The sequence below is a fragment of the Sceloporus undulatus genome, chromosome 2 (assembly GCF_019175285.1).
Source record: "Sceloporus undulatus isolate JIND9_A2432 ecotype Alabama chromosome 2, SceUnd_v1.1, whole genome shotgun sequence".
NCBI lineage: Eukaryota > Metazoa > Chordata > Lepidosauria > Squamata > Phrynosomatidae > Sceloporus > Sceloporus undulatus.
The window spans coordinates 142370275-142397545 of NC_056523.1; the positions used below are offsets into that span (position 1 = coordinate 142370275).

Below are 27271 nucleotides of genomic sequence, written 5' to 3' on the forward strand. Positions count from 1 at the left end.
ACTCTCCTTCTTTAGAGGTTTTAAACAAGCTGGATGGCCATCTGTCAGGGTTGCTTTGATTGTGTGTTCCTGCATGGCAGGGTGTTGGACTGGATGACCCTCATTGTCTCTTCCAACTCTGTGATTCTATTATTCTACCATTTTGTATAAGGGACACCATTTTACTACACCAATGTATATAATGGGACTTGAGCATCCACAGATTTTGGTATCCACAGGGGTTCCTGGAACCAAACCCCAGTGGATACCAAGAGCCCACTGTAAGTTGTCTGGTTTTAAATTGTTGTTGCCCTTTAAGCTAGTTTAGTATGTTGACTTATTTGTCATATTTTACCCTGTTTAAATTAATATTTTTTTAAAAAATCTAGAATTGTTTTAAATTGTTTATATTGTTTTATTTGTATGTTGCTCTGAGATCCCATGATAAATGGCAGAATATAAACATTTTAATCAATTAATCTAAAAAAATTAAACTGTTATGTTTTATTTTCCTGTTACACAGGGCATTAATCTCTCAGGTGGCCAGCGACAACGGGTGAGCCTTGCCCGTGCTGTCTTCAGTGATGCTGATGTTTATTTGCTAGATGATCCTCTTTCAGCTGTAGATTCCCATGTGGCCAAACACATCTTTGACAAAGTTATTGGACCGGAAGGAATACTAAGAGAAAAAGTGAGTTCACAGAAATGCACATTTACAGACAGTGTGCTGCACAACAGAGACCATGATGGATATGAAATTGTGACAGTCTCAGTTTTTCTTTGAAAAAGAGATTCCACACTTTTTTTTTTTTTTGAAAAAGTGATTGTCTTTTGTAGTTTGCAAAGTCATAGAAAAATATGTGAGCAAAGTACTTCTTGTCTTAATAGGTGTTCAGTGTGGATGTTCTATTAGTCAGAGGACAAAATTTGTTCATCTTCTCTACCACCACCTCCCCCTAAAAATATCTACACCCCCATTTTCAATCATGCTCAGAACAGCTGAGGTACTTTGGTACTTGTAGAACAACACTGATATGGGCCATCAGTAGATGTGGCTCCTGTCTGCTTTTCAGCCACAGTCACCTTCCCTTGTCACCCCCAGTACTGAACTGTGGGTTGGGAGGGAAGAGGGGAACAAGCCCCATCCCTGCCCTCCTCCAATTTTAGCCAAATCGTGCTCTCCTCCCAATAACGTTCTCAAACTAAATAGCTAAGCAGTCTGTCATAAAAGCTAAGAGGGCTAACTCCCTCTGCTTCCTGTATAATATTTTAATTGAACATCAGTAAACATCTTGGGCAAATAAAACAGCTAAGCACTGGAAGACCAGCTTTCTCTCATCAGCTGCAAAACCACAAGTAGAGATGATGCATCTGTCTTGTGTTCACTTTCAGACACGCATTTTGGTTACTCATGGCATCAACTTTTTACCTCAAGTGGATCACATTGTGGTTGTTGTGGATGGTATGATCTCAGAAATGGGGTCCTACCAAGAGCTTCTGCAACAAAACAGGTCTTTTGCAGAGTTCCTCCGCAATTATGCACCTGATGAAGATGTAGAAGAAGATGAGCCAACAAGTGAGTAGGTTTATCATTTGTCACTTGGTGTCTTCAGTCTATTAATTTGTCATGCCAGATTAAAAGGTCAAAAGCAGTTTGGAATTGTGTATTATTATTATTTAAAAATGAACATCAATTTATATGTGGACAATAAACAGGCAGAGAGGGAATCATAACGAAATATTGAACATTTCTGTTCATTTTAAAAGTTTCAGATAAAACTGAAACTAGGTGAGCCCAAACCTGCTTGCAACACAGACCTGTCAGTTCCACCACTATTACTGACTTCTATGGGGGTGGTTCCCACTACATTTTAAACCGTATCTCGATCCATTGTAAACCGCAATGGTTCCAACTTAATTTGAATCCCTGAAGCGATTTGGAAAAGGAGGGGGCATGGTTTTTACCCGTTTAACCCACATCATAAAGAAGCTGGTAAAATGGGGTGTTTTGGGGGCTGAATCGATTTATTTGGAAATAAATCAATTCATCCCAAATGAGAACCAAGCAGAATTGAATTGAATTCAAATCTGCCTTAGTTCCCACTGGCAGTGGCTTTCCTGGCCATGCCTCCGTCCTCCGTCCTCCCGGCCTATCTCTCTCCTTCTACCCTGGCCTCTCCTCAACTACTGGTATGGCCAGGAACGACGGAGGGAGACATGGCAGGGAAGCCGTGGCTGTCGCTCCTGCACCAATTCTTGAAACCGGTGCAAACATAGTGGGAACCACACTGTTTGCTGAACTGGTTTCAAGAATTGGTGCAGGAAGCAAATCAAGAGTTAGTGGGAATGAGGCCTTAGAAAATTTCTGCAATTAGGATCCAAAATAATAACATGCTTTCATTTTTCCATGTGGCAAAACTCTCCATTCCTCTCTTTCTCTCTCCTCCTTACATTTTATCAGTTATAATTGCTTCCTGTTCTCAATCAGAACAAATGCCACTGTAATTTCAGTTGTTCCTGTTGGTTTTCAAAAATGATATCAAGTACCCCAGCTAGAGTTCATAAGGTCATCTTGGCTCTTTGTGATCATTTGGGCCTACTGTATATAAATGGGACCCTATTTATGCCCACCCACTGAAGCACAGCAGGTCCCCAAGCCACCCAAACCTTCTTGTCAAATAGAAGAGGAAAGAATCAGACACACTGAAGCCTCTTATTATTCCCAAAGAGCCAAGGGGTGTTGTTGGTTTTTTTTTATTCTCAGCATGAGCTCTGTAAATGATTCAACATGAGCTTTCAAAATGATAAATTTAGCATGGGTTTTCTAAACGTAGTCCAAATGAATTAAAGATTTTCTGTTCTTTTGCAGTAGTGGAGGATGAAGAGGTCTTGCTTGCTGAGGACACACTTAGCAACCACACAGATCTGGCAGACAGTGAACCAGTGACAAATGAAGTTCGTAAGCAGTTCCTAAGGTAAGCCAATAACTTGCTGCCATTATTATTATTATTATTATTATTATTATTATTATTATTATTATTATTATTTCTATCCTGCTCTTTTCCCAAAATTGGGACTCAGAGTGGCTTCCAAGATTAAAAACAGCAAAATTAAAACATAGGAAAATGTTACATTGAAACAGAATTAAATTATTACAATATTAAAACAGACTGTGTAAAAATAAAATACAGTGGACCCTTGTTATACGCTGGGGTTTGGTTCCAAGATCCCCTGTGGATAGCAAAATCTGTGTATACTCAAGTCCCATTAAATATAATGACATAGCAAAATGGTGTCCCTTATAAAAAATGGAAAATCAAGTTTTGATATTTGAAATTTATACTTTTTTGGAACATTTTCAAACTGTGGATGCTTGAATCCATGTATAAAAACATCTGTGTATAAGAAGGACCAACTGTATAGTTAAAAAGATAAAGGTGTTTAAAATACTTTAAAAGAATACAACATCCAGCCCAATCTTTAAAAACCTTCTGTTTTAAATGCCTGTCTGAACAGGAAGGTCTTAGCCTGCCAATGGAAGGACAACAAAGAGGGGGCCATTCTGGTCTCCCTGGGAAAGGGGCTCTAGAGTCTAAGGGCAGCCATGGAAAAGGCTCTCTCTCTTGTCCCCATCAACCAAGCTTGTGATGGGGTGGGACAGAGAGAAGGGCCTTTCCTGAGGATCTTAGAGCCTAGGCCGGCTCATACAGGGAGATACAGTCTGCCAGTTAGGTTGGACCTGAGCCATAAAGACCTGATGGAAATCCTGTTCATTGTTTTGATCTGTAGTTCCTCTGCTTTAGGCTCATGGTTCTTTTTGTTCTTTCTTTTAAAAAAATGCAGACAACTCAGTGTAATATCTTCAGATGGAGAATGTCCTAGCAAAATGTCAACAAAAAGAAGGGTGTGTGATAAAAAGCCACCTGAGCCTCCTGTCCCCAAAAAAGGTCCTCCTGAGAAGCTCATCCAGGCAGAAACCACTGAAACAGGCACAGTAAGCAAGACTTACAAAACGCCTTTTTCCAAGTTACTTTCTGACTAGTTACAGGGCATACAGATTAGAAACAAATGATCAACTGTCCCACAGCCATATGATAATTTAGGCTGTATCGATACTGCAGAAATAATCCAGGTTGACACCACTGTAATTGCCATGGCTCAGTGCTGTGGAATTCTGGAATTTGTAGTTTTGTGAGATGCTAAGCCTTTTCTGTCAGAGTTCTGGTGCCACAACAAATTACAGTTCCCAGAATTCCATAATATTGAGCCATGCCAGTTAAAATGGTTTCATCCTGGATTATTTCTGCAATGTAGATGCAACCTTAGAAAGGGATTTTCAAATGTTGCCCTTTTGCAAGAAGGAAAATTATTTTAATTCTTCCGAAATTTCATTAATTATTATTATTATTACTATACTTTATTTCTAAAGCGCTGTAATTATACACAGCGCTGTACAAAGTTGGTAAAATTAAAGAGAATATAAAAGCCTGCCCAAGGCGTACATTCTAAAACAATAACAATTAAAAGAGGAATAGATAAAATTACCATATAGAAAAGAAAAAACAAAAACATCAAATATCAAACAAGTCACATCACATCAAATATTGTCAGACAGCCAGATGACAATCACAAATTCCCTGAGAACGCTTCCCTAAACAATATGGTTTTCAGCTCAGCCTTAAAGCTGGTTAGGGAAGTGATGAGCCGTGCATGCAGAAGAAGAAGGTTCCAGGAATGAGGGGCAGCAAGAGAGAAGGGACGGATCCCGGATGGGGCAGAAGAGATCATGGGTTGAAAGAGGATACTTTGGCTACCAGAGCGGAGAGCGCGAGTAGGGATGTAGGGAGAGAGAAGATCGGTTAAATAAAGAGGGGCCAGCCCATGCAGGGCTTTAAAGGTGAGTAGCAAAAGTTTGTACCTGATGCGGAAAGGAAAAGGGAGCCAGTGAAGGGAGGACAACAGAGGGGAGACATGATCATAACAGCGAGTGAGTGAAATAATGCGTGCAGCTGAATGCTGAACAGAAATTAATGGGTGGAGATGAGAGAGGGGAAGCCCTGCCAAGAGGAGGTTACAGTAGTCTAGTCGTGAGACCACTAGGGCATGGACCAGTGTCTTTGCGGCAGAAGCTGAGAGATATGGACGGATTTTGGCGATATTGTAGAGAAAAAATCTGCAGACTTTGGCTGTAGTCTGGATCTGAGGGAAGCTCGATCTTGGACATATTGAGCTTCAGACGCCGATGGTGCATCCAGTGGGAGACAGCTGTTAAACAGGATGACACTTGCTGCTCTAGCTCTGGCGAAAGATTAGGGGTGGAAAGGTACAGTTGGGTATCATCGGCGTACAGATGGTAGGAGAAACCAAAAGAACTGATAAGTTTGCCAAGGGAGAGTGTGTATAAAGAGAACAGAAGGGGACCCAAAACAGAGCCCTAAGGAACTCCAACAGATAAGGGGACAGAAGACGAGGTCTGACCACCCGAGACCACTGAAAAAGATCAATCTGACAAGTAAGATGTGAACCAATTGAGAACAAGGCCCGAGAAACCAAGGTCAGAGAGTACATCTATTAGGAGACAGTGGTCCACGGTGTCGAAGGCCGCAGACAGATTGAGTAGGACAAGGATAGAATAAAGGCCATTCGCCTTGGCCCGCAAAAGATCATTCAAGATCTTAGTAAGGGCCATCTCTGTGGAGTGCCATGGGCGAAAACCAGACTGGAAGGGATCCAGAATGGAGTTGGTTTCAAGAAACTCAAGATAGTGTGAATAGACAACTCGTTCCAACACCTTAGAGAGAAAAGGAAGAAGAGAGATTGGACGATAGCTAGCCAAGGAAGAGGGGTCGAGAGAGGGTTTTTTCAGGATAGGGGAAACTAAGGCATGTTTGAAGATTGAGGGGAAGGAACCCGAAGAGAGAGAGAGATTAAAGATATAGAGGAGGGAGGGTAACAAAGAGGGGGCTATAGAGATTAGAAGATGAGAAGGAAGTGGGTCAAGACAGCAGGTGGTGGGTTTGGATGAGTTCAGCAGCGAAGAGAGTTCTTCCAAAGAAACAGGAGGAAACACAGAGAGTTTATTAGTAGGAGGGGTGAGGAGATTAATGGTGGGAGCCAAATCATGAGGAGTTAACTCAGAACGAATGGTAGTGATCTTTGTAATGAAGTAATTGGCGAAGTCGGAGGGAGAAAATAATGGAGAGACGGAGGGAGGAGAGGGTTTTAACAGTGTGTTGAAACAGGAGAACAAGCACTGCGGGTGCCTCTCGTTGGCGCAGATCAATGATTTGAAGTAGTCTTGTTTTGCCATCGACAGGGCGCGTGAAAAGGATAAAAGAATTAACTTAAAATGGATAAAGTCAGCCCACTCCCTTAAATACTAAGTGTGATGACAGAACAAATGATTTGGCTTGTAAAATTACTATTCCTTTTAAAAATACAGTGGTCTTTTAATTCAAGGACCACTGGCAACTCAGTTCATGTTGCTCCCTCCCATAGCACAAAACAAAGAGACTGAAAGGACTGCAGTGGAACAAGGAATTAGACCATATGGACTTATGTAAGACCCTAAATTAAGATGCGTGGGTTTCGTCACATCTTAACCTAGGGTCTTACATAAGTCCATATCTTCAGACATTGTTAGGCTGCATCTCCCATCTGTCTTAACCTATCATTTATATTGGGAGATGGTGGGAGTTACAGTCTACATCTGGTATACTGTACATTGTCCACCTCTGCCCTAAGCAAAAAAAGAAAAAGCATAGAAGCATCATGTGATGGAGTAGTTAGGAATGTGCAGTCCTGCCCATCAGCACCCTCTCTGGATGGGTCACCTTGAGTGTTGGGGATGGGGAATGTGGTGAGCTTGATGGGCCTAGGACCTCAGTTAACCATATCTGCTTATAAACACTGAGCCTGAACAGATAGGCCAAAATAAAGCTGCTTCGGGTCACTTTGGAGGTATGCTGTTTAATGACACACATGTCTTAAGAGGCCAGAAGCTGTGTCAAAGCTGCGCTCTAGTTCTCAGGACTGGAGCATAGCTTTGGCACAGCTTCTGGCCTCTTAGGACTCATGCAGCATTTAAATAGCATACATCCAAAGTGACCCGAAGCAGCTTTATTTTGGCCTGTCGGGCTCATTGTTGTGATACAGAGGATGAAGATGTGCTCACAAACTTCAGAGGAAGCCTAGATTTCTCACATTGTTCTTAGTGGTATGGGGTTGCATTCTGGGGTGTTAACTTGTGGGTGGGTGGAAGAATGACTGCTACTGTCACATTATGAGTGAGATAGGCGCTTTACAGACCACCCGTTTGGGGCAGCCTGTAGGCACTGCTTTTCCCGCCGGATTGGGGCCTCAGCTTCCAGAGCGGCAGCCTCCAAGGCCCCGATCCGCCTCTTTCCAGGCCGCAGGGAAGCATCAAAAGGCCACTTCCCCGTGGCCTGGAAAGGGGTGTCCTTGGGGCTTCATGCCCCAAGGACACCTGATGGCGGCGGGGAGGAGGAGAAAGGGGCCGCTCAGCCCCTTTCTCCCTTGTGTTGCTGGCGCAGCTGTCTAAAGGCTGCACCAGTGACGCAAATCGCGGAAGGAGCTCCGTTTCGGAGCTCCTTGTGCCGCGGAAAGGGCACTCTATGCGCCTTCACGTGGCGCAACGCCGTCACGTCCGCGCCGCCCCATTTGGAGGTGCCGCGTTCATGACGTCGTAATGGCGGCCCCCATGTGGAATGGGCGCCACCATTTTGTACGTCCTGGGGACGTACTAGGGTTAGGTGCGTGCGTAAGGCATGCACTTTGCCTAACCCTAGTACGTCCCCAGGACGTACTTTATGCCCGTCGATAACGGGCCATTAAAATGCATCTGTTACAGATGGGTACATTGGAGTTCTAACTGGTGCTTTTTTTATTGCTCTTGACATGGAACCCAAATGAAAAAATGTAAATGCTATGATTTTTTAAAAAAATCTTTGGGATGCACTAACTCTTCTGGGCTTAAACTGAGCAAATATGTCTACACTGGCTATATGCAATTTCTATTTCTAGAGTTGTTCTGTATGTATTTGATGTAGTGCATCCATTTTGGGCATCTTTTCATTATACCCTACTTTCTTGTCTTAAAATATTTCTGCATATGTCCCTGTAGGAATTCATAGCTGTGATTTCAAATTCCCTAGGTCACTGGACAAGTTCTGTCTCTGTTAAATCACTAGTATTTCTGTGAAACCCAGGCTTCAGTTTTGTAATCTAAAGAAAACTACTTTGTTTGATGTCAAACTGCAGGTCAAATTTACTGTTTTCTGGCAATACATGAAGGCAGTTGGCCCCATAGTTTCTTTATTTATATGTTTCTTGTACTGCTGTCAAAATGCTGCTTCAGTTGGGGCCAACGTTTGGCTTAGTGACTGGACCAATGAACCTGTGATAAATGGTACTCAGCAGAATGTGCACAGGCGCGTTGGAGTCTATGCTGCCCTAGGTCTTCTGCAAGGTAAGTGTGCTCTTTGCTATTGTTTCTCCTTCTTATGCCCACCATGACCACTTTACTATTTTGTGCTGGTCAACAAAAAAGTACAAATTCAAATATATCTTTCTTAATAGATAACAATAATAAATGCTGCTTCATACTGAACTAACAGTGTCTAAGCGGTTTACAACTGTAAGCTAATTGCCCCCAACAATCGGGGTACTCATTTTAGTGACCTCAGTAGGATGCAAGCCTGAGTCAAGCTTGAGCCCTTTTGCTGGCATTAACTCGCAACCTTGATAGTCTGTGGTGTCGTGATCACTGGGGCTTCTGGAGTTTGTTAGAATTCTAGGGTTTGTAGTTTGGTCAGGCCCCATTAGAATTCTCTGGATGAGAACTGCAAATCCCAAGATTCCATAGTATGGAACAATAGCAATCATAGTGTTATCACAGTGTAGTGTGTAGTGTAGTGTGAAAGGCACTCTGATAGTTGCAATGGAATTTGCAAAGAATGATTGGCAGTGTTAGTGGTTCTCCACTATATAAATTTTATCAGATCATGGCAGGTTACAATCCTGACTTGTAAACTGAGGCCTTTCCTATATATTTACATTGTAATAACAGTGGCAAGAATAAAGAAAGGTTGTAGTTTGCAAAAGACAAACAGTTCAGAGTATTAGTCCTCAAGACATCAGTATTTGGGAACCACATGTGTGTGCAAACCTTTTCTTAATGAACTGTGAAGGTTTTTTCCACAACTAGTTCTTCATTCATCTCCATAAGTAGTACTTCATCAATAACTACACAGTAATTTTTTTTTTTGCACTGTAATTGAATACTAGTATCCTGAATAAGAAATAGGCACTTATACGATGCTGCTTAAACAACAAGGTTTTTAAGGTGTTCTTGACAAACTGAACTTACTGTGTGTATTTCTCTGTTTTTACATCCAGGGCTTCTTGTGCTGATTTCCTCTTTTACCTTGGCAATGGGTGGCATTAGAGCAGCTCGCACTCTCCATGCAGGACTGCTGGCAAACAAGCTCCACACCCCACAGTCGTTCTATGACACAACTCCAACAGGCCGGATCATCAACCGCTTCTCTAAGGACATCTATGTGATTGATGAAGTGATACCACCAACCATCTTGATGTTCCTTGGAACCTTCTTTACCTCCTTGTCAACAATGATTGTCATTATGGCAAGCACCCCGCTCTTTGCTGTAGTCATAATACCTCTTGCAATCCTGTATTTCTTTGCTCAGGTAACAGAATTGGCTTTGCTTCATTGAACTTGCTTAAACTGTTCTTTTATCAAATGCTGCAAAGACAGTGTGATATGTCTCTGAATATTAGTTCTTAAAATCAGAATTTCCAAGCACTTAGTATATGTATTAACATTGAACGTGAATTTTTCTGAGTGTAGAAGTTGATCTTTTCTTTGGAAGGTCCTCTGTTATGTTTTGTGCAGACTAAGTTTATCCTCAATCATACTGTTACTGTGATAATATATGAGGGTTCCCCACATGATTCACTGTACATTTTTTGCTATTTTTATTTATTAAAATAATTGCAGGCTACCTTTCAGTCATAAGGGCTCAAGAAAGAATCCAAAAACCATGAAAATGTTTTAGGGCACAACAAGAATAAAACAACAGATCACTAAAAAAAAATTGCAGACAGCTAAAACCAGTTGTCAACCTTTGAAAAAACAATCAACAATTTAAAAAAAAAACACAACCATGAAGGTGTCCAAATCCAAAACACCTCTAATCTCAAGCATTTTGGATAAGGGAGACTGTATAAAAAAACAACCCACGCAATCCAGTACATTCAAACTTCTGCAAACTTTGTCTTAATCACTATTCATCACCAGAGCTGATTTACACATACTGTACACACAAACATGTTCTATTCTGTCCCAAAAGTAGCCACTGTTGCAGTTAGTATGCTCATCAAAGGGTGCTTCCAAATGGAAAGCTCTTGTTGTTACTAAGGGGTGCAACAGATCACCCAAAAACACCAGATTGGGGCCGCCACAAGGCTGCAGCAACTTCATGCCATGGCCCCAGTTCAGCTGTTTGCTGGCGCAGAAAGAAGTGGCAGAAAACCACTCCTTTTTGAGGCAGCAAAAAGCCTGCTTTTCTGCTACCACCATAGCTTTGCGGTGCTCCTGCGGCATGCGACGTCTAAATGCTGTGCTGCTGGAGCACCGTAAAGCAGCCGCCATGTAAACAGCCAGGCGGTATGACACCAGCTTTTTGCCAACTTGGGGGAGTGCATCATGCATACGCCATGCCCTCAAGCCACTGGGAAGCGGGATATTTTTCCAGTCTGTTCCAGCCCTAGGTCAAGATCATGAGCAGCTATTTTATTCTGTGTTTCATAATGGATTTTCTTTGATAAGAAAAAATAGAAGAAGCCATGGGAAAGCTTGCAGAGGTGGTTTACAAAGGTAAGGTCATGACATCTGGACTTCCATAAAGTTTGGTGAATGGAGCCAGTCATTTACACATTTGGAAGGACTCTGAATCTCAGCCACTGGTTTTCCGAGTTTGAGAATAGAAATTTTGGAGAAAATGTTGCAGGGAGCAAACAGTTTATATGGACTTTCCTAAGGCTGCCAGGAACATGTGAATATTTGTAGTTGATTAATAACTGCTCTTTTAAGCAATTATTAAACCAATTGAAGTGGCACATTATACCCTTTGAATACATTTAAATGAGCCTGTCTACTCTTATATTAAACAGAACAGTCATTTAAAAACCCATTTTAAAAGCATTACTTAAATCAAGACAAGCATGTTTCCAGCTCAGTTTAATATATTTACTGAATTGATAGATGCATTCAGCCAAACTTTATGAAACATTAGAGGTGCTTCCACACTAAAGGTTGGATGCTTTATTGAATTTCATTTTTCCTTCTCACATATTGCATAGAAAAAATATATCTTTTCATGCTTCCTGAGAGCTCTCGTTTCCTAACAGAAGGGGAGAAGAAGAGAGAGGGCAGCTTCCAAAACAGGAAATGCTATCATATTCCTTTGGCAGTAGGGAAGACCTAATGGAAGAAGTTCAATAAAGATTTCCTGATCCTCTCTACCCATCCTCCGCCAAGGAGTGTGGCTTAGTGGAGTATCTAGCCCATTGTTGCTATTGCCCTCTTTGCTATCCTCTTAACAAGGCTCCCCTTCTGTCATGATATGGTCCTTCGTTTAGTCATTCCATGGCCATGAGAAACAGTCTACATTTTCCTATTAAAAACTTAGTCCAGAGAGCCGTTGCAAGAAAGTGATGAAGAGCAAGGATGGCAGAATGGCAGTGTAGGAGCCAGTTTGTACTGTCATTACTCTTGAATGGTAGTATATTTTTCAAAAAGATACAACTTCAGGCTACAAATGGAGGTGTACATATTTGAACACTCTTCTATAAAGTAGATTCCTTTTCTAAAACAAAACTGATAGTGCAGGTGGTTTTTGTGCAGGAGCATTTAAACATGCAGACATCCTCTGCAAGCTAAAATAATACAACCCAGGGAAGGTTTTACCATGGTTCTGATGTCCCACAGAGAGAGATTTGGTTGCAATATAACCTGGAATTATGTACAGTCTTTTGCAAGAATCCTGTTGATGGTTTGTCTGATTATAATACTGGTTACACTACATTAAGTATCAAGTGTTGCACAAAGCCGTAATCAGTGCCCACTTGCACAGTGTCTCTGCTGCAGCTGTGCCACAATATCCAGATGGCTCCCTAATGCAGTTCCAGCCACCTACTGGCTGTGAGGGTGGTCCTGGAAGCACCCCTATAGTCAATTATGTGTTGGAAGTGGAGCTTCACCAGGGAGCCATATGACTCCCATTGGAGAGTTGCTAAGGAAGAAGGAGCAACTTTTATCTCCATGGCCATCTACCTAAATACACTGACAGCTTTACAAACTGCCAGTGTTGAAAGAGGATCTTGGTCTTTCGTTCCTAGGTATCTCTCACTCTGAGACTATGGCTGCATCTGCAGTGCAAAAATAATGCAGTTTGACGCCGCTTTAACTGCCATGGCTCAGTGCTATGAAATTCTGGATTTGTAGTTTTCAGAGCTATTTAGCTTTCTCTGTCAGAGAGCTCTGGTGCCACAACAAACTACAAATCCCAGGATTCCACAGCATTGAGCCATGGCAATTAAAGTGGTGCCAAACTGCATTGTTTCTGCAGTTCAGATGCAGCCTAAGTTAAATTTCAGTAGGACCATGTGTTGCTGGTTCAGGTCAAATAGCTAAAATGTTTTTGTTTGTTTTTGTTTTGTTTTGTTTTGTTAATCTTTATGCTGTTCAATTGATTGATGGCAGCGGTTTTATGTAGCTACATCTCGCCAATTAAAGCGGCTGGAATCTGTGAGCAGATCCCCCATATATTCTCATTTTTCGGAAACAGTAACTGGATCAAGTGTCATCCGAGCTTACAGAAGAGAGAAGTCTTTTGTTTCTATCAGTGACACAAAGGTGAATGATAATCAGAAAAGCTACTATCCTGGAATTGTATCCAACAGGTAAAGAAATATTTTATTAAATGTAATTTTAACTTTTGTATTGAATAAACAGCATTTTCTTACATTGGGTTCTATTCTAACATCTCTGTTTTTCTCTATTAACAGATGGCTGGGGATCAGAGTTGAATTTGTAGGCAACTGTGTTGTATTTTTTGCAGCTCTTTTTGCTGTGTTAAGTAAAAGCAAGCTGAGTCCTGGCCTGGTTGGACTTTCTGTATCTTATGCATTGCAGGTATGTGAAGTGTATTTTGGAAAACTGTTCACATAAGTAGAAGAGAAGACTAATTATGCTGTGACCTTTTCATTAGGCATCTCTGGCTTTAACTGCTTATTGCTACAGCATTTTTGTTGTGGGAATGGGGAAGAGAGCAATCTGGTTGAATGAATGCAGTAAAAATAAGTAAAATATAAAAGAACAAAAGAGAACAAAAAGGGAACTCTTTTCAAGACAATGTCTGCTTAAATTGTTCTGTTCATTGTTGTACAGTGGGCCCTAGGTATCCATTTTGGATCCCCTGGTAGATACCAAAATCCATGGATGCTCAAATCCCATTGTCCTCAATGGTCACATCACGGCATCACCATTGGGGTCAATGGGACTTCACCTAATGCATCCTCCCTCCCTCCTTGCTTTCACCTGAAATGGGCATGTGGTGGCAAGGGACCTCCACTGTCACCACCACCACTGCTGCTCCTTCCTCCTCCTCGTCTTCCTCCATGGCTTCTTCCTTTTTCTCTTCCTTCCACCTCCCCTCGCCTCTTCCTCCTCCATGACCTCCTCCCACCTCTTCCTTTCACCTCCTCTGTGGCTTCTTCCTCCTCCTCTTGCCTCTTCTTTCCTCCTCCTCCGCAACGCAGACTTGCCATCCATGGATGCTTAAATCCACAGATGGCAAGTCTGTGGATACAGTGGGCCCAATGTAGTATTAAAAGATCTAGTCATTTATCAGATTCAGTGCATACTGAAAGACTGCAGAAGCTAGGGAGTGAATGCACACAGAATTCCTTTCACAGAATTAAAAGTACATAATAGGCTTGATAAAGGTCATTATGCATATGCAGAATTTATTATTTATTTTATTTATTTTTGGGGAAATTAGAGCTTTGTACTACAGTTCGCAGAATTATCCAGGAAGCACCTCTATGTAGTATGTTACCAAATGCTGCATGTGTGGATATGTACAGCTGCCTTGGGGCTCTAGTTCTGCTTGGTGTTTACAAAGAAACATGGAGGTAAAACAGACCGCCCCAAAGGAACAACACTGGATTTGGGCTGCAGCAACTGCATGCTGCAGCCCCAATCCACCTTTTTGCCAGCTGAAAAAGGAGCGGCAAAGAGCCGCTCTTTTTTGGACTGGCAAAAAGCCGGCTTTTCCAGTCCACCACAGCTGGAAGCCAGCTTTAAGGCACTCTGGTGGTGTACAGCATATAAATGCCATACTGCCATAGCACCTGGAAGCCAGCTCCCATGTAAACAGCCAGTCGGCTTCTAGTCAGCTTGGAGGCATGCATCATCTGTATGCCACATCCCTCAACCAGCTGGAAGCAGTAAATGACATTTTCAATAACTTTTTTGCTGAAAGAAGTTCATATGTTGTTGTTAACTGTCATTGAGTCAACCCCAACTCATGCTGACCCTATGGATGAGAATCTCCAAGACCCCTTATCCTCCACTGCTTTGCTTAGGTCTTAGAAAATTAAGGCCTGTGACCTCTCTGATTGAGTCTAGCCATCTGGTGTGTGGTCTTCCTCCCTTTCTTCTACCTTCTACCTTTCCTAGCATTATTGTGTTTTCCAGTGAATCATGCCTCCTCATGATATGGCCAAAGTATGACAGCCTCAATTTTGTTATCTTGGCTTCCAGGAAGAATTCAGGCTTGATCTGTTCTACGCCATTTGTTTGTTATTTTGTCCATCCACGGTATCTTCATCACTCTTCTCCAGCATCATATCACAAATAAGTTTATTTTCTTTCTGTCTACTTTCTTCACTGTCCAGCTCTCACATCCATACATTATGATGGGGAATACAAAGGTTTGGATTGTTCTAACTTCAATGCTCAATTGTACATTTTTACACTTAGGATCTTACATCGTTCTTCCAATAGCTGAAGTTTATTTAAGAGCAGTATATTATTGTAACTATCAGTTTGGATAATCTCTTCTGTATTTGACCACATTTTCTTTAAGATCATGGCAAGAGTTTGGTATAATTTTGATTTCTTGAAGCAAAAGATGATGAAGTTTCAGTTCAAATGGTGCATTGCTGTAGCTCAGTCAGAAATTGCCATCTTTGATGGTGAAATTGCTTCTGAAACACGTAGGCTTATACTATGCCTTCTATCAGATGGAAAGATTTGAGTTACGCCTCCCAGCTTTAAAAGCTATGAATGCTGATTTGGTAGAAGAGAGAGGCACACTGATTGAATGTTATCTTCAGTAACAATGGGGTCCTGCATTAAAATTGGCAAAGCAATGAATCCTACCACTCTGCGTTTATATTAAATGTAATATAAGAAATAGCAATACCCTTTATACTATATAATCAGCCCATAGAAAAATTCATGAGGTACAATCCTGAAGATTCTGTGGTTTACTGGATGTTTGAATTCTCATTTCCTTATAGAGATTTGCAGTATGATTAGATTCAGGATTTTTAAGCATATTGAAGTGCTGCAGTTGTAAACAAGGGGCAGCTACAAGATTTAAAGGCCAAGGCCTTTTCCTTTCTGGTTTAGCCTTCATTTCACATGCAATTGTAGCTGTGTGTGTGTGTGTGCACATACATACACACACAAATACATTAAAATCTACAAATGCACTTATATGTTAAAACAAAAAGAAAGAAAAGAGAGAAAGAAATAAGAAATTTAAAAAAGAAACTACAAAACAACTAAAAACTCCAAGAAAGAGAAAAACAATGATTTCTGGCTTTCTTTTTGGTGGTTATATATCTAAATATTTAAGGTCTAACTTCTCCAAATAAGAAATACATATACAGTTATCATAGTCTTTTTTTCCCCCTTCTTGTTTTTCTTTTTTCCTTAGGTGACAATGTCTCTGAATTGGATGGTGCGAATGACCTCTGACCTGGAAAGCAACATTGTGGCTGTAGAAAGAGTGAAAGAATACTCAGAAACTGAAACTGAGGTCAGTCCCTAAGAGGAAACTGTTCTTCCAGGAAATGCCCCATCAAGAGCTTTAGTCTTCATGTGTGCAGACTAACTGTGTTTCTCTCTAAATTGGTTTGCCATGCAAATGTATAATTCTTATATTGACAAGATGTATGTGAGCGTGTGTAAACATGTGTACAGACACAGAGTGTTGTGCCTGTCTATTGATGTCTGTCCATTTTTTAAAAATTGACTCCTGTCTCATGTCTCAAATTAGAGCATTGGTGATTAAACAAATTGTGTATTCCAATGTGAAAATTTGAAAGTCCACTCAAAGGAAGAACAGTTGACCTACAGACCTACATTATGGATCCAATATTAACTTGATCATTCTCTTTAAATTATCTGTTGCAACATTCTTGCCAAGCAGAAGTTATGAAGCAGCTGCAACAATGATCTAAATCGTATTGGTGCCTTACATTTTGCAAATTGTCCTTTGCACTTACATTAGACATTTTTTTTTGGAATGGTGCATAGCAAACAGCAGGGGTGGCAGAGAATGCTGGCTTGCCAGATCTTAATCAGGACAGTTGTCTCTCCTGAGTGAGATGGTTTTCACTACTCTCCTCCCCACACCTACAATCCACTGAGCCATTGTTACAGCACCCACAGCTATTTTACCCTTAGCTGCACTGCCACCACCTCTGCTGTTGAGCCTACATTGACAATCAGGATCATGGCAAAGGTTTTCCTGGGTAAGGTTCAAAACAAACTGCAGAAATAATCCAGTTTGAGGCCACTTTAATTACCCTGGCTCAATGCTGGGGAATTCTGGGAACTGTAGTTATGTGAGACATTAATCCTTCTCTGCCAGAGAGCTCTGATGCCACAATAAACTACATTTTCCAGAGCAGTTAAAGCAGTCTCAACCTGGATTATTTCTGCAGTGTGTTTTGGACTTCAGGCAGTGTGCAAGTTTTTAAGATTTACATTGCTGCTTGGATAGAATGAAAATTGTGGCTCATCCATAGAAAGAGCAAACTTAGCTATAAATGCAATTAGTCTTTGCATCATGTAGATGTGTATTCCCTGCTGGCAAATCAACTCTTAAATGATCTTAGGTGAAAGCCATGATCTAACTGGTCATAAGCACTTTGAAACTGATTGATTTTAAACAGGAGAAAGTTAAATGTAGTCTTTGTTATCTCCCTGATATAAACTGAACATAAAAGTGTGTATCTTTGGCTTGATTATACATCTTGTAATTAGACTATAAAATGCCTGAAATTATTTTAAATTTATTTGCATTTGCAACTAACCCACTTTGTGAATGTCTTAATAATTGCCATGTTCCATTCTGCAGATAAAGGGAGAGATGCAGTTTGAAAGTCTTCATGTTTCCCTACCAGCAGGATACTAACATAACAAAGGGCATTATGCTACTTATCCTTCCTTCTCGTAACATGAATGTCCACATTTCTAGGTCTACATTTCTAGGTCGCTCAAGCAATATAAGAACAAGGATCATGGTCCTCCATTCTCACATGTGATGTTTTAGAATAATATTCTTTAGTAAATCCGTTTTTATTTTGTTATTTTATTTTGGCTTAGTTATTCTTATGCTTAACAAACTACTGTATAAATGTATGGTATCAAATTCAGCAATCATGATTCTTATTTATTTTCTATCCATATAGTTATAGAAGGGTAGGCAGTAGATTTTATTTTACAATTCTTTTTTGTTCAGTATAATTAATAAATGAATGTTACATGGGCTTTGCATATACTAGTGCTAACTGAAAGTAAAGATTCTTGTACACTTCTCAGAACGGGAATATATTGTGTATCTAATTAGACACATGATATTGTATACAATAACACAATAACATTTGCATCATCTCTTCATTTTGTTTGATGATGGCACACAGTAGCATATGGTGAAGGATAGCTTGTTCTTATTACTTTAAATACTTCTGCAAAAAAGCAATGCAAATGAGAAGAGTGAGTTAATTATTAGGAGGAAGACTTGAAAAAAATCCTTGAACAAGTCAACTATCCTTGAACTTTTAGTGTATTGTAATATAGTAATATAATATAATACTTTGATTTATTTATTTATTTTTAAAAAGAAAAGTCTTACTACTAATACAATATGTCTGTGCTATCTCATTCTGTTACTCTCCCTTCCAGGCTCCCTGGGTAATTGCAGACAAAAGACCACCAGAAGATTGGCCTAACCAAGGGGAAGTGCAAATTTCAAACTATTCCGTAAGGTATAGGAAAGGCTTGGACTTGGTGTTGAAAGACCTCAGTCTCAGTGTCAAAGGGGGAGAAAAGGTATGGATGATCTCAGCACAATCACTTAGTTGGAATGAGTAGAATCAAGTTATGTTTTCAATAAGCTGATTTGCAAGACTTCAATTTCATTTGGTGCTCTTCAGAACCTTCCTTTTCTTTAGTCAAACCTTGGGTCTGTCTCGTTTAATACAATTTGCACAAGTGGTAGGGAAAGCGCAGCTGCCAGGCAGCCTCCCAAGCCCCACTTTTGCAGCCCACATAGCCCCCACTACCAGTCCCACCCCCCCATCCACCCCCACCCCCCAAAAACCTGTTTTTAATTCCTGCATGACTTGGGGGCGATTTTGCTTGAAATCCATGCAAAAACCTCCCCCGGTGATGAAAATGCAGACAACCACACAGATGGTGATAGGAAGTGATGTAATGTCATTTCCTGACACCATTTTAGGAAAGATGCAGATGTAAACAGAGGTAATTGGAGTGTTGTTGTGGGTTGTCATTGACCCACAGGGGGTTGGGAAGGAAATTGTCTCCTGATCCCTGTGTAGTTATCCGTCCCTCATTTATGTCAATGGTGAGAATCATACATACCTCTAGATGTCTTTGGACTGCAAGTTCCAGTAGTTGTAGCCAACCTAGGCAATGATAAAGCATGCTGTACAGTAGCATATGGAGGGCCAAATGTTTCCTACCTCTGGGCTACACTGACTTGCAAAGCTCTCTAATGTTTCCGGGGAGGGGGTGTCTTTCCTACTCCAACCTGAGGATGCAGGAGACTGAACCTCAGACCTTCTGCATACAAAGCTTGTGCATTGCTACTGAGTTGTGGTCTGTCCTCTTATCAGCTTGTAAACTCAGCAGCAACAAATTCTTACAATGTGTGTAATTATACTTGTGGAATTCCTATTGGAGAGATAAAGGTGTATGTGACAAAGATTACCAGCTCTAATTTGTGGATGCTGAAAAAGTTCTTCATGGGATAGTTTCACCCATACTTGTTGTTCCTTAAGACAGGCTGAGTTGTCAGCTGTATAAGAAGTAACCCCTATGCCCACATCCTTGCTTGAACATGTCTGCACAGGTCTGATCAACCGCCATTTGAGTCTCAAACTAGCCCAGAAGATCAAGTCACATAAGTACTTAAAGCAGTGGCTGTCGTTTCACAACATTTATTAAAGCTCTCTGATATCCCTTAATTACTGATAACAATGAAAAAAGTTTGTGAGCTGGGTAGGGAACCACTGTGGGCTGGAGGTAAAGCATGAAACACATTTACTGTTGAAGCTAGTTTTAAAATCCCACTTAGATCAGCATACTGTATTACAGAAAACATATCCCAAAGGACAGTATGCACCAGATATGTTTTAAAACAAGGGGCTAAATCAACAATTTTTATTCCACCTACAAGTGTGTCAACTGAGCAGAGTTCCACACAATTGTTCAGAGGGAGAGGAGACAGTTTGCTCCCATTTCATCTCCCCCCACAGCCCTCTACACAACCTCTGCCACTGTTTGAGAGGGCCCCCAATTTCCTCCAGACATGTTCAGGAGACATAGGGCACTGTATGGGAAAGGAGGAAAACAGCAAAGATCTTCTCCTACCCTTTTCAGGGAGACATTCTGTAAGTTTCAACCCATTCCTTCCATTCACAAAAGCTCTTTGATCCAACAGACTACTATCATTTATTCTGCCCTCACCCGCATGCCAAAGTTTTCTCCAGAGGTCTGGTGGACTCTCCAGATCAATATGAGAGATGAGATTTGGGATACATCTATACTGTAGAAATAATGCAGTTTGACACTACTTTAAGTGTCAATACGCTCCATCCTATGAAATCCTGGGGTTTGTAGTTTTAAAGGATGCTTAGTTTTCTTTGCCAAAGAGTGCTGGTTGCTCACCAAAACTAAAAATCTCGGATTCTAATGATGGAGCCATGCGAAAAGTTGTGTCAAACTGCTTACAGTGCTTCCTGCGGTTACGAAATTAATTCGTTTCGCGGCCGCTTTCGTAACCGAAAAGCCTTCATAAGCCGAATGCCATAGGCGCTAATTGGGGAAAGCCGCGATTCCGTGTGAAATAGCGCCGAAAAGCACCAAAAATTTTTCGTAACCCGAAAAAAAACATTCGTAAAACCCGGAACAATTATTTCCTATGGGATTTTTTTCGTATCCCGGAAATTTCATAACCTGGGTATTTCGTATCCCGAGGTACACTGTATTTCTACAGTGTAGATGCACCATCAGTTTGTGGTCAGAAAAGTGAAATTTATGCCAAACACACACATTTTTCTGCCTGGGGAAGCCTCCACTGACTCAAAGAACCTTCTATATGGAGGAAGGATTCCCCTCTTTTCCATAAGCACACTGATAAATGTACATGACCTTTGTTTCAGATACCCTTTTGTGGATCATAATGAAAAGATGAAAAGAAAAAACATTGTTCATAAACTATAATCTGGAAAAGGATTAAAGTAAAATTCACCTGGATTGGATATTGTGCATTATCATTTTCTTCTATAAGGGAGCCATTATCTAAGCCAGAACTATACTTTGTCCCTAATTTTTCAAATGTTTGAATTAGGTTGATACTGTTTTAAGATGGTAAACTTGCAAGAGAGAATATATAAACTCATTGCTTTGAGGATGTATGTTTCCCTCTCATAACATAGCCAAATGACCCCTTCCAGGGCATTGGCCCACCAACAACACAAATTTCCTTTTAGAGGGACTATCTTGCAATGAGAACACTCACAGAATGATTGAGGGAACCCCAAACATATAGAAGATTAAAAAATATCATTGTATTTCTTCTCACAGAACTACAAATAAAATGTCCAATAGTAGTCTTAATAGTTTTGTTGTTGATTTTTAAACCTAGTAAATAAGTTTGATTTTAAAGACTAATAAATACCCCCCTCCCCTTCAATTATATCAATTAGGTTGGGATTGTTGGAAGAACTGGAGCTGGCAAGTCCTCTATGACCCTCTGCCTCTTCAGGATCTTAGAAGCTGTGGAAGGGGAAATCAAAATTGATGGACTGAGAATTGCAGATATTGGCCTTCATGACCTACGATCCAGGTTGACCATAATTCCTCAGGTAAATCAGTTTGTGTCATGAAACTTTGGTTTATACAGCAAACTACTCATCTGTGGTAAGGCAGGGTCTGTAAAGTGAGAGCCAGCATAGTGTCATAATTTGAGTGTTGGATTAGGACTTTCAGAGACCAGGATTCAAATGCCTATTCAGCCAAGGAAAACCATGGGATAACCTTAGGCCATGGTTTCTCAAATAGGGTTCCCTGGAACCTGAAAATTCCATGAGAGATTGATAGGGTTTCTTTGAGAGACCATGATTGAGCTGCTACACTGTTATGCAAAGGTTTCCTAAGACCTAAAAATTGTTTCAAAATTTCCTCCATGTCAAAAAATGTTGTGAGAGACTGTCTTAGGCAGTTCATATTCTCGTAGCCCTTTCTGAACAAGTGTTGCCAAAGAAGCCCTGTCACCTTAGGGTCACAGTGTCATAAATGATTTAAAGTCATACAACAACAACAAAGTCCTGTGTGGATACTATTGGGCTATGTATCCAGGATTAGTAGTTACATGCCTAGCTTCAGAAGAATTACTTTGTGTCCCATGGCAGGTGTAAGGTGGAAACCAAGGGAAAAGATTTAAATGAGTTCTGAAACAGGAATACATTATTCTTTATAAGTCCAATTAAGCTGCAATGTCCAACAAAACCAAGATACAGTAATTTAGTTTGCTCCCTGTGTACAAGAATGAGGAGGAGGAGGTTTCCTCTTCCATTGCTGCAGCCTAGGACATGCTGTTGTATTTTTTGGGCCTATCACTGACTATTCTGAAAGCTGCTAGTGGGTAGCACAACAACATATTTACTTAGACCTAACTCCTACCTTGTTATTGGGGGGAAATGTTGAATAATGCAACTTTATTGCAATCACATATCAGTTGTAAAATGGACAAAACCAAACAGAGCTGAAAATCAAGGTTAATAAGATCAGCTCCCAGCCCTGGTGGCGCAGTGGTTAAATGCCTGTACTGCAGCCATTCACTCAAAACCACAAGGCTGCGAGTTCAAGACCAGCAAAAGGGCCCAAGCTCAACTCAGGCTTGCATCCTTCCGAGGTCGCTAAAATGAGTATCCAGACTGTTGGGGGCAAATTAGCTTACTTGCTGTTCACCGCTATGATCTTTGGAATAGCAGTATATAAATAAAACAAATCATTATTATTAATTATTATAAGAATTCTTGTTTGTACACATGCATACACATAAGTGGCAGTTCAACATCTAAATCGATACCACATAGCATCCACTAGGATTCAGTTGAGCCATGATGGGATTTGACCAGCTTGCTCCTAGCGGGAAATGCTAACATACCCATCTTTGCAGCCTTCAGCACAGATTCGTTACAGAAATCTGAAGGGAGACTGGAGGTATACAAGCTATCAGTTCTGCCTGGGAACTAACCATTTCAGCCATGCCTGACCGGCAGAGGGAGACTATTTATAAGGAATTCCTAAATACTGTATCTGCTTTCCAGTACAGTTTATGGCAAAGCATTGAAATGAAACAAACCGAAGGGTTCTAACAAAAAATGTAAATAGCCAGGATAAATAGAAGAATAACTGAACCCTGAAGCAAAAAAACAAACAAAAAAAAACCCCAGTATTATTTCTAAAAGGGTATAAATACCCCACTGAGAAGTCTGCAAATGCAAAGAGTGAATATATAATTATATTAAAAATTTCAAAATTCAAAGCCAGAGTAACTAAACCCTGGAAGAAAAAAGCCAGTAAAATATCAAAAATGGGTACAAACAAACCCCTTTAAAATTATGCAAATGCAGAAAATAAACTGCTGTAGTATTAAAAACTCAAGGCCAGACATGTTTCAACTATCATCTTCCTCAGTGGCCTGCTAACATTCAAAATATAACTAATATATCACCTCCTCAGTTCACACAATGTGACTGCACTCAATTCAGAAGTTGCTTCCAGGGTTTAGTTACTCTGGCTTTGAATTTTGAAATTTTTAATATCATTATATATTCACTCTTTGCATGTGCAGACTTCTCAGTGGGGTATTTATGCCCTTTTAGAAATAATACTGGGGGTTTTTTTTTGGGGGGGGGGGTTGCTCCAGGGTTCAGTTATCCTTCTATTTATCCTGGCTATTTACATTTTTTGTTAGAACCCTTCGGTTTGTTTTGTTTTAGTTTTACATCTGGGTTTTTTTGGTTTGTAGGGACTTCGGTTGGTTTGTAAAGCATTGAAATGAGCCACAGTATTGCTGGTTTCATTATGTTTGTCACATTATGTAATTCCATCTGCATTACTGCTGTAGTTGAGACTATAGTGGGAAATCTCATCTATTGTAACCGTAATCTAGTTGCATTTGATTAAAGGTTTTAATAGTTTTATTGTTTAATTTACTTTTAGTTATTGTTTTAATTAGTTTATTGTTTAATGTATTTTAGACATTTTAGTCACCTGTAGACCTATTTTTAAGTGGAAAGATAGATAATAATGTAACAAAAAGAAAGACATAAAATCTAGGAGAAGAAAAAACGAAATACAGTACAGTATATAGTTTCCAGAATAGATGTGCTAATTTAGTGGGCATTATCTCAATTGTGTTCAACAAATGGGAAAGGGTTATATACTGTCTGGACAAAAAGAAATCTGAGAAAAAACTGTAGTTTATAGATAACAGCCACCTCTCTAGAACTGGGGTGGTGGGTAATTTCCACATGTCCAGGAGCCCCCCCCCCACACACACACACACAAATGTTCTGGGAGGGACCATACTTCTCATCACACTCACTTCACCTGGATTTTGTTTTTGTTTTTTACTGAAGACACAATAAGATTCAATTTGACCATGTTTTGAGGTAGGGCTTATTTGTTTGTGGCCCAGGAGAAGACTATTTACCAAACAGTTTTGGAAACACTCCCTCATGGTTTAAAACAGGTCAATCCTCACCCCCACCATGTTGTAGAGTTGCTCGTCCCTATCCCTAGAGGGTATAGTGGTTTTTTTCCAGTTAACAATTGAAGAGGTGGATACCACATAGCACATGTAGTCTGTGGAACATGCTTTGTCCCCTGTTGCTCTATAGTCTAAACAACCACCAAGATGACCAGTGTCATTGTTAAACAAATGAATAACGTGATGACAGATGGTCTGGTAGCACTGTATCTTAGCAGATGATGAACTATGGGAGTAATCCATCCCATTTGTTCTTCTATGCTTGTGAGACTTTGGAAGCTGAGATTATGTTTTTCCCATGCATTGGTTCAGAATCCAGTGCAAAGTATGGTTCTAATGAGGACCATTAATCATTTCCCAAAACAGATCATAAAATGGGATTACTTAAATCTCAGATAAATACTATTACTGAGTTGGCAGTGTTCAGGACTGATATCCACAAAAATGGGAGTTCTTTATTCTTGGTGCGAATGAGCCAGGTAACACACCAAAGAAGGGAGAGTCCACAGTTTTATTTCCTTCAGCGAAAAGGTGTAAGTGGTGTAGTGACAAAAAAGATTGATGCAGAGGAAAAAGAACAGACATCCAAGCCTATATACATTTCCATATGTTAATCAAAGCACTTTATCTCTATGTAGATACCATGTCACTAATTAGATGGTCATATTGCTTGGGCATGCATACTAGACAGAATTACTGCTATTCCATAATGATCCCCTGTTAGCATGGTAACCCTAAAAGATGCGGGGGGGGGGGGCAAAGGTGTGTGTTTTTGGCTGTGGGAGGTCAAGAGGGATCAAAACATTTATACTCTTTCGTTGGGGGGGGTGGGTGGGGGGGGGGAAGGCGGTGCTAGGGCTGCCAGCATGATGGTTCCAGTTGGTACCCTTATCTATACATGTGTTTTCCATTAGGCCTTGCAATTGCACATTTTCACCTTTTACCACTTTCCATCCTGTTTCTCTATCATGCTGATATTATCCAAGGGCACTTGACGCATTTTGCTATGGCTATAGAAGGGAGAACACACATATGCTTTCTATCTAGTATTTTTATTCAACTATCCAATACTGGTATCTCATACAGTTGGCCCTATTTATCCACGGATTTTTTATACATGGATTCAAGCATCCACAGCTTGAAAATATTCAAAAAATTATAAATTTCAAGTATCAAACCTTGATTTTTCCATTTTATATAAGGGACACCATTTTGCTATGCCATTGTATTTAATGGGACTTGAACATACACGGATTTTTTTATTCACGGGGGTTCCTGGAACCAAACCCAGCGGATAACAAGGGTCCACTGTACTGGTTTCTTCATTTCCCCCTGTTTGTCTTATCAAGATGACATAGTAGTTAAGGGGTTGGGGCAGTCTCCAATAAGGTAGTTCTGTTGCCAGAACTATTTCGCTCCTGCAACTCCCTAAAGCCTGCTCTGAAGAGCTTGAAAACACACTTGGACTGGAAGGAGGAGAGGAGGGGAAGAAAGTTAATCATGTGATTCTTTGTTTCAAATTGATTTTTATTAAAGGTATACATAGAATGATGGTAAATTATCCTTTATACTCCCTCTCCTGCATGCATACCACATGCCATGATTCAGAATACAGACAGTCACAAGGAAATGCAGATAACAACAATTGAACACAGTCAACATCCAAAGGTGCCTGCCATGATAGCTTCCAAAACGTGTGTTTTGATGATGAGCCATGTTCAGAATTTACATATGACATATATGCTAAAACTTGTGGTCATGAATTGTGAAAAGTATCTTTAATTATGTGACCACATTCTCTGGTTGGACACTAGTGTGACATTGGTTTTGCCCTTGGCTTCCATTCCTGAAGATCATGAAGTCTAAATTTTGGTTAGATAATAGCTTCATGTCCACACAGCTATAAAGAATCTAGTGAATTACACTATGGAAATCAAAAAGAATCTGACACGTTTGTGGACATAACATCATTGCATTGGCAAACCATATCATAGCGAGAGATTTTGCATAAATTCACTATTGAGTTAGAAATACATTAAAGGACATTTAATTATTCCTAGATGACCCTTACGTTTTTTTAAGAGTTATTTTCTAACAAAATTGTGATGTATTTGTTAAGGATCCTGTTCTTTTTTCTGGAACACTTCGTATGAATTTGGATCCCTTCAATAAATATTCTGAGGAAGAAATATGGAAGGCTCTTGAACTCTCCCATTTGAAGAGGTTTGTCGGCAGTCAGCCAGCTATGCTGGATTACGAATGTTCAGAAGGAGGAGAAAATCTTAGGTAATGGAAATCTCCTTCAAGAGTAGATATTAAGAAAAAAAATTCCTATCTATTAATGAGATATACCAGAATGTTGCTATGTGAAGTGCTCCTGTTGACCATTCTAGCCAGATTATTCTTCTATATCAAGTTAGGATTCTGTTCTCACTGTGTATACTGAGATCTTATTGGGTGCTTCAAGGTTGTCACCCTCCTCCAACTCACTCTCCATTCCCCACACGTGCGCACACATACATAGTCATCCTTATGAGTGTACACAAGAAAGAACAAGTGGTACAAAATCCAAACAACATTAGAATCAGGGCTATTAACCCAAGGAGCCAGTGCAGTTGGTAGAACTTACAGGCCCAAAATATATGTAAGAGGGTCATGTTACAAGTTTCTGCCAGCCAGCCCCCCCCCCCCCAAAAAGTCCTGGCCACGGTTGTTAGTCTAGTCAAATACCAGTTTCCCCACTTCTTGAGTAGCATATTATATAATGGAGTTGGCAAAATAGTTGTGTGTTGCATTTTATTGTAGTCTAAATCCACCAGTCAGGCCTAACTAAAGGTGGGGCTGCCAGACATCCAGAGCTAGGA

General features: G+C 40.4%; 2 protein-coding genes across 10 annotated transcripts in view; one reads left to right on the plus strand and one right to left on the minus strand.

Annotated features, from left to right (window-relative positions):
* ABCC3 (ATP binding cassette subfamily C member 3) overlaps positions 1-27271 on the plus strand; it is a 105047-nt gene that overhangs the window by 73842 nt on the left and 3934 nt on the right. For 5 of the 9 annotated variants that reach the window (XM_042455129.1, XM_042455131.1, XM_042455132.1 and 2 more), the window contains 12 exons: positions 503-670; positions 1372-1555; positions 2849-2954; positions 3823-3973; positions 8260-8467; positions 9397-9707; positions 12785-12984; positions 13090-13216; positions 16032-16133; positions 18287-18433; positions 21334-21492; positions 26527-26693. In XM_042455129.1, coding sequence (XP_042311063.1) covers positions 503-670; positions 1372-1555; positions 2849-2954; positions 3823-3973; positions 8260-8467; positions 9397-9707; positions 12785-12984; positions 13090-13216; positions 16032-16133; positions 18287-18433; positions 21334-21492; positions 26527-26693 — 2030 coding nt within the window. Of the gene's footprint in view, positions 1-502; positions 671-1371; positions 1556-2848; positions 2955-3822; positions 3974-8259; positions 8468-9396; positions 9708-12784; positions 12985-13089; positions 13217-16031; positions 16134-18286; positions 18434-21333; positions 21493-26526; positions 26694-27271 lie in introns of those variants that run through there. The other 4 variants (XM_042455130.1, XR_006102515.1, XR_006102516.1 and 1 more) reach the window with 4 other exon arrangements.
* ANKRD40 (ankyrin repeat domain 40) overlaps positions 1-27271 on the minus strand; it is a 79670-nt gene that overhangs the window by 17590 nt on the left and 34809 nt on the right. The gene's annotated exons all lie outside the window — the stretch shown is intronic.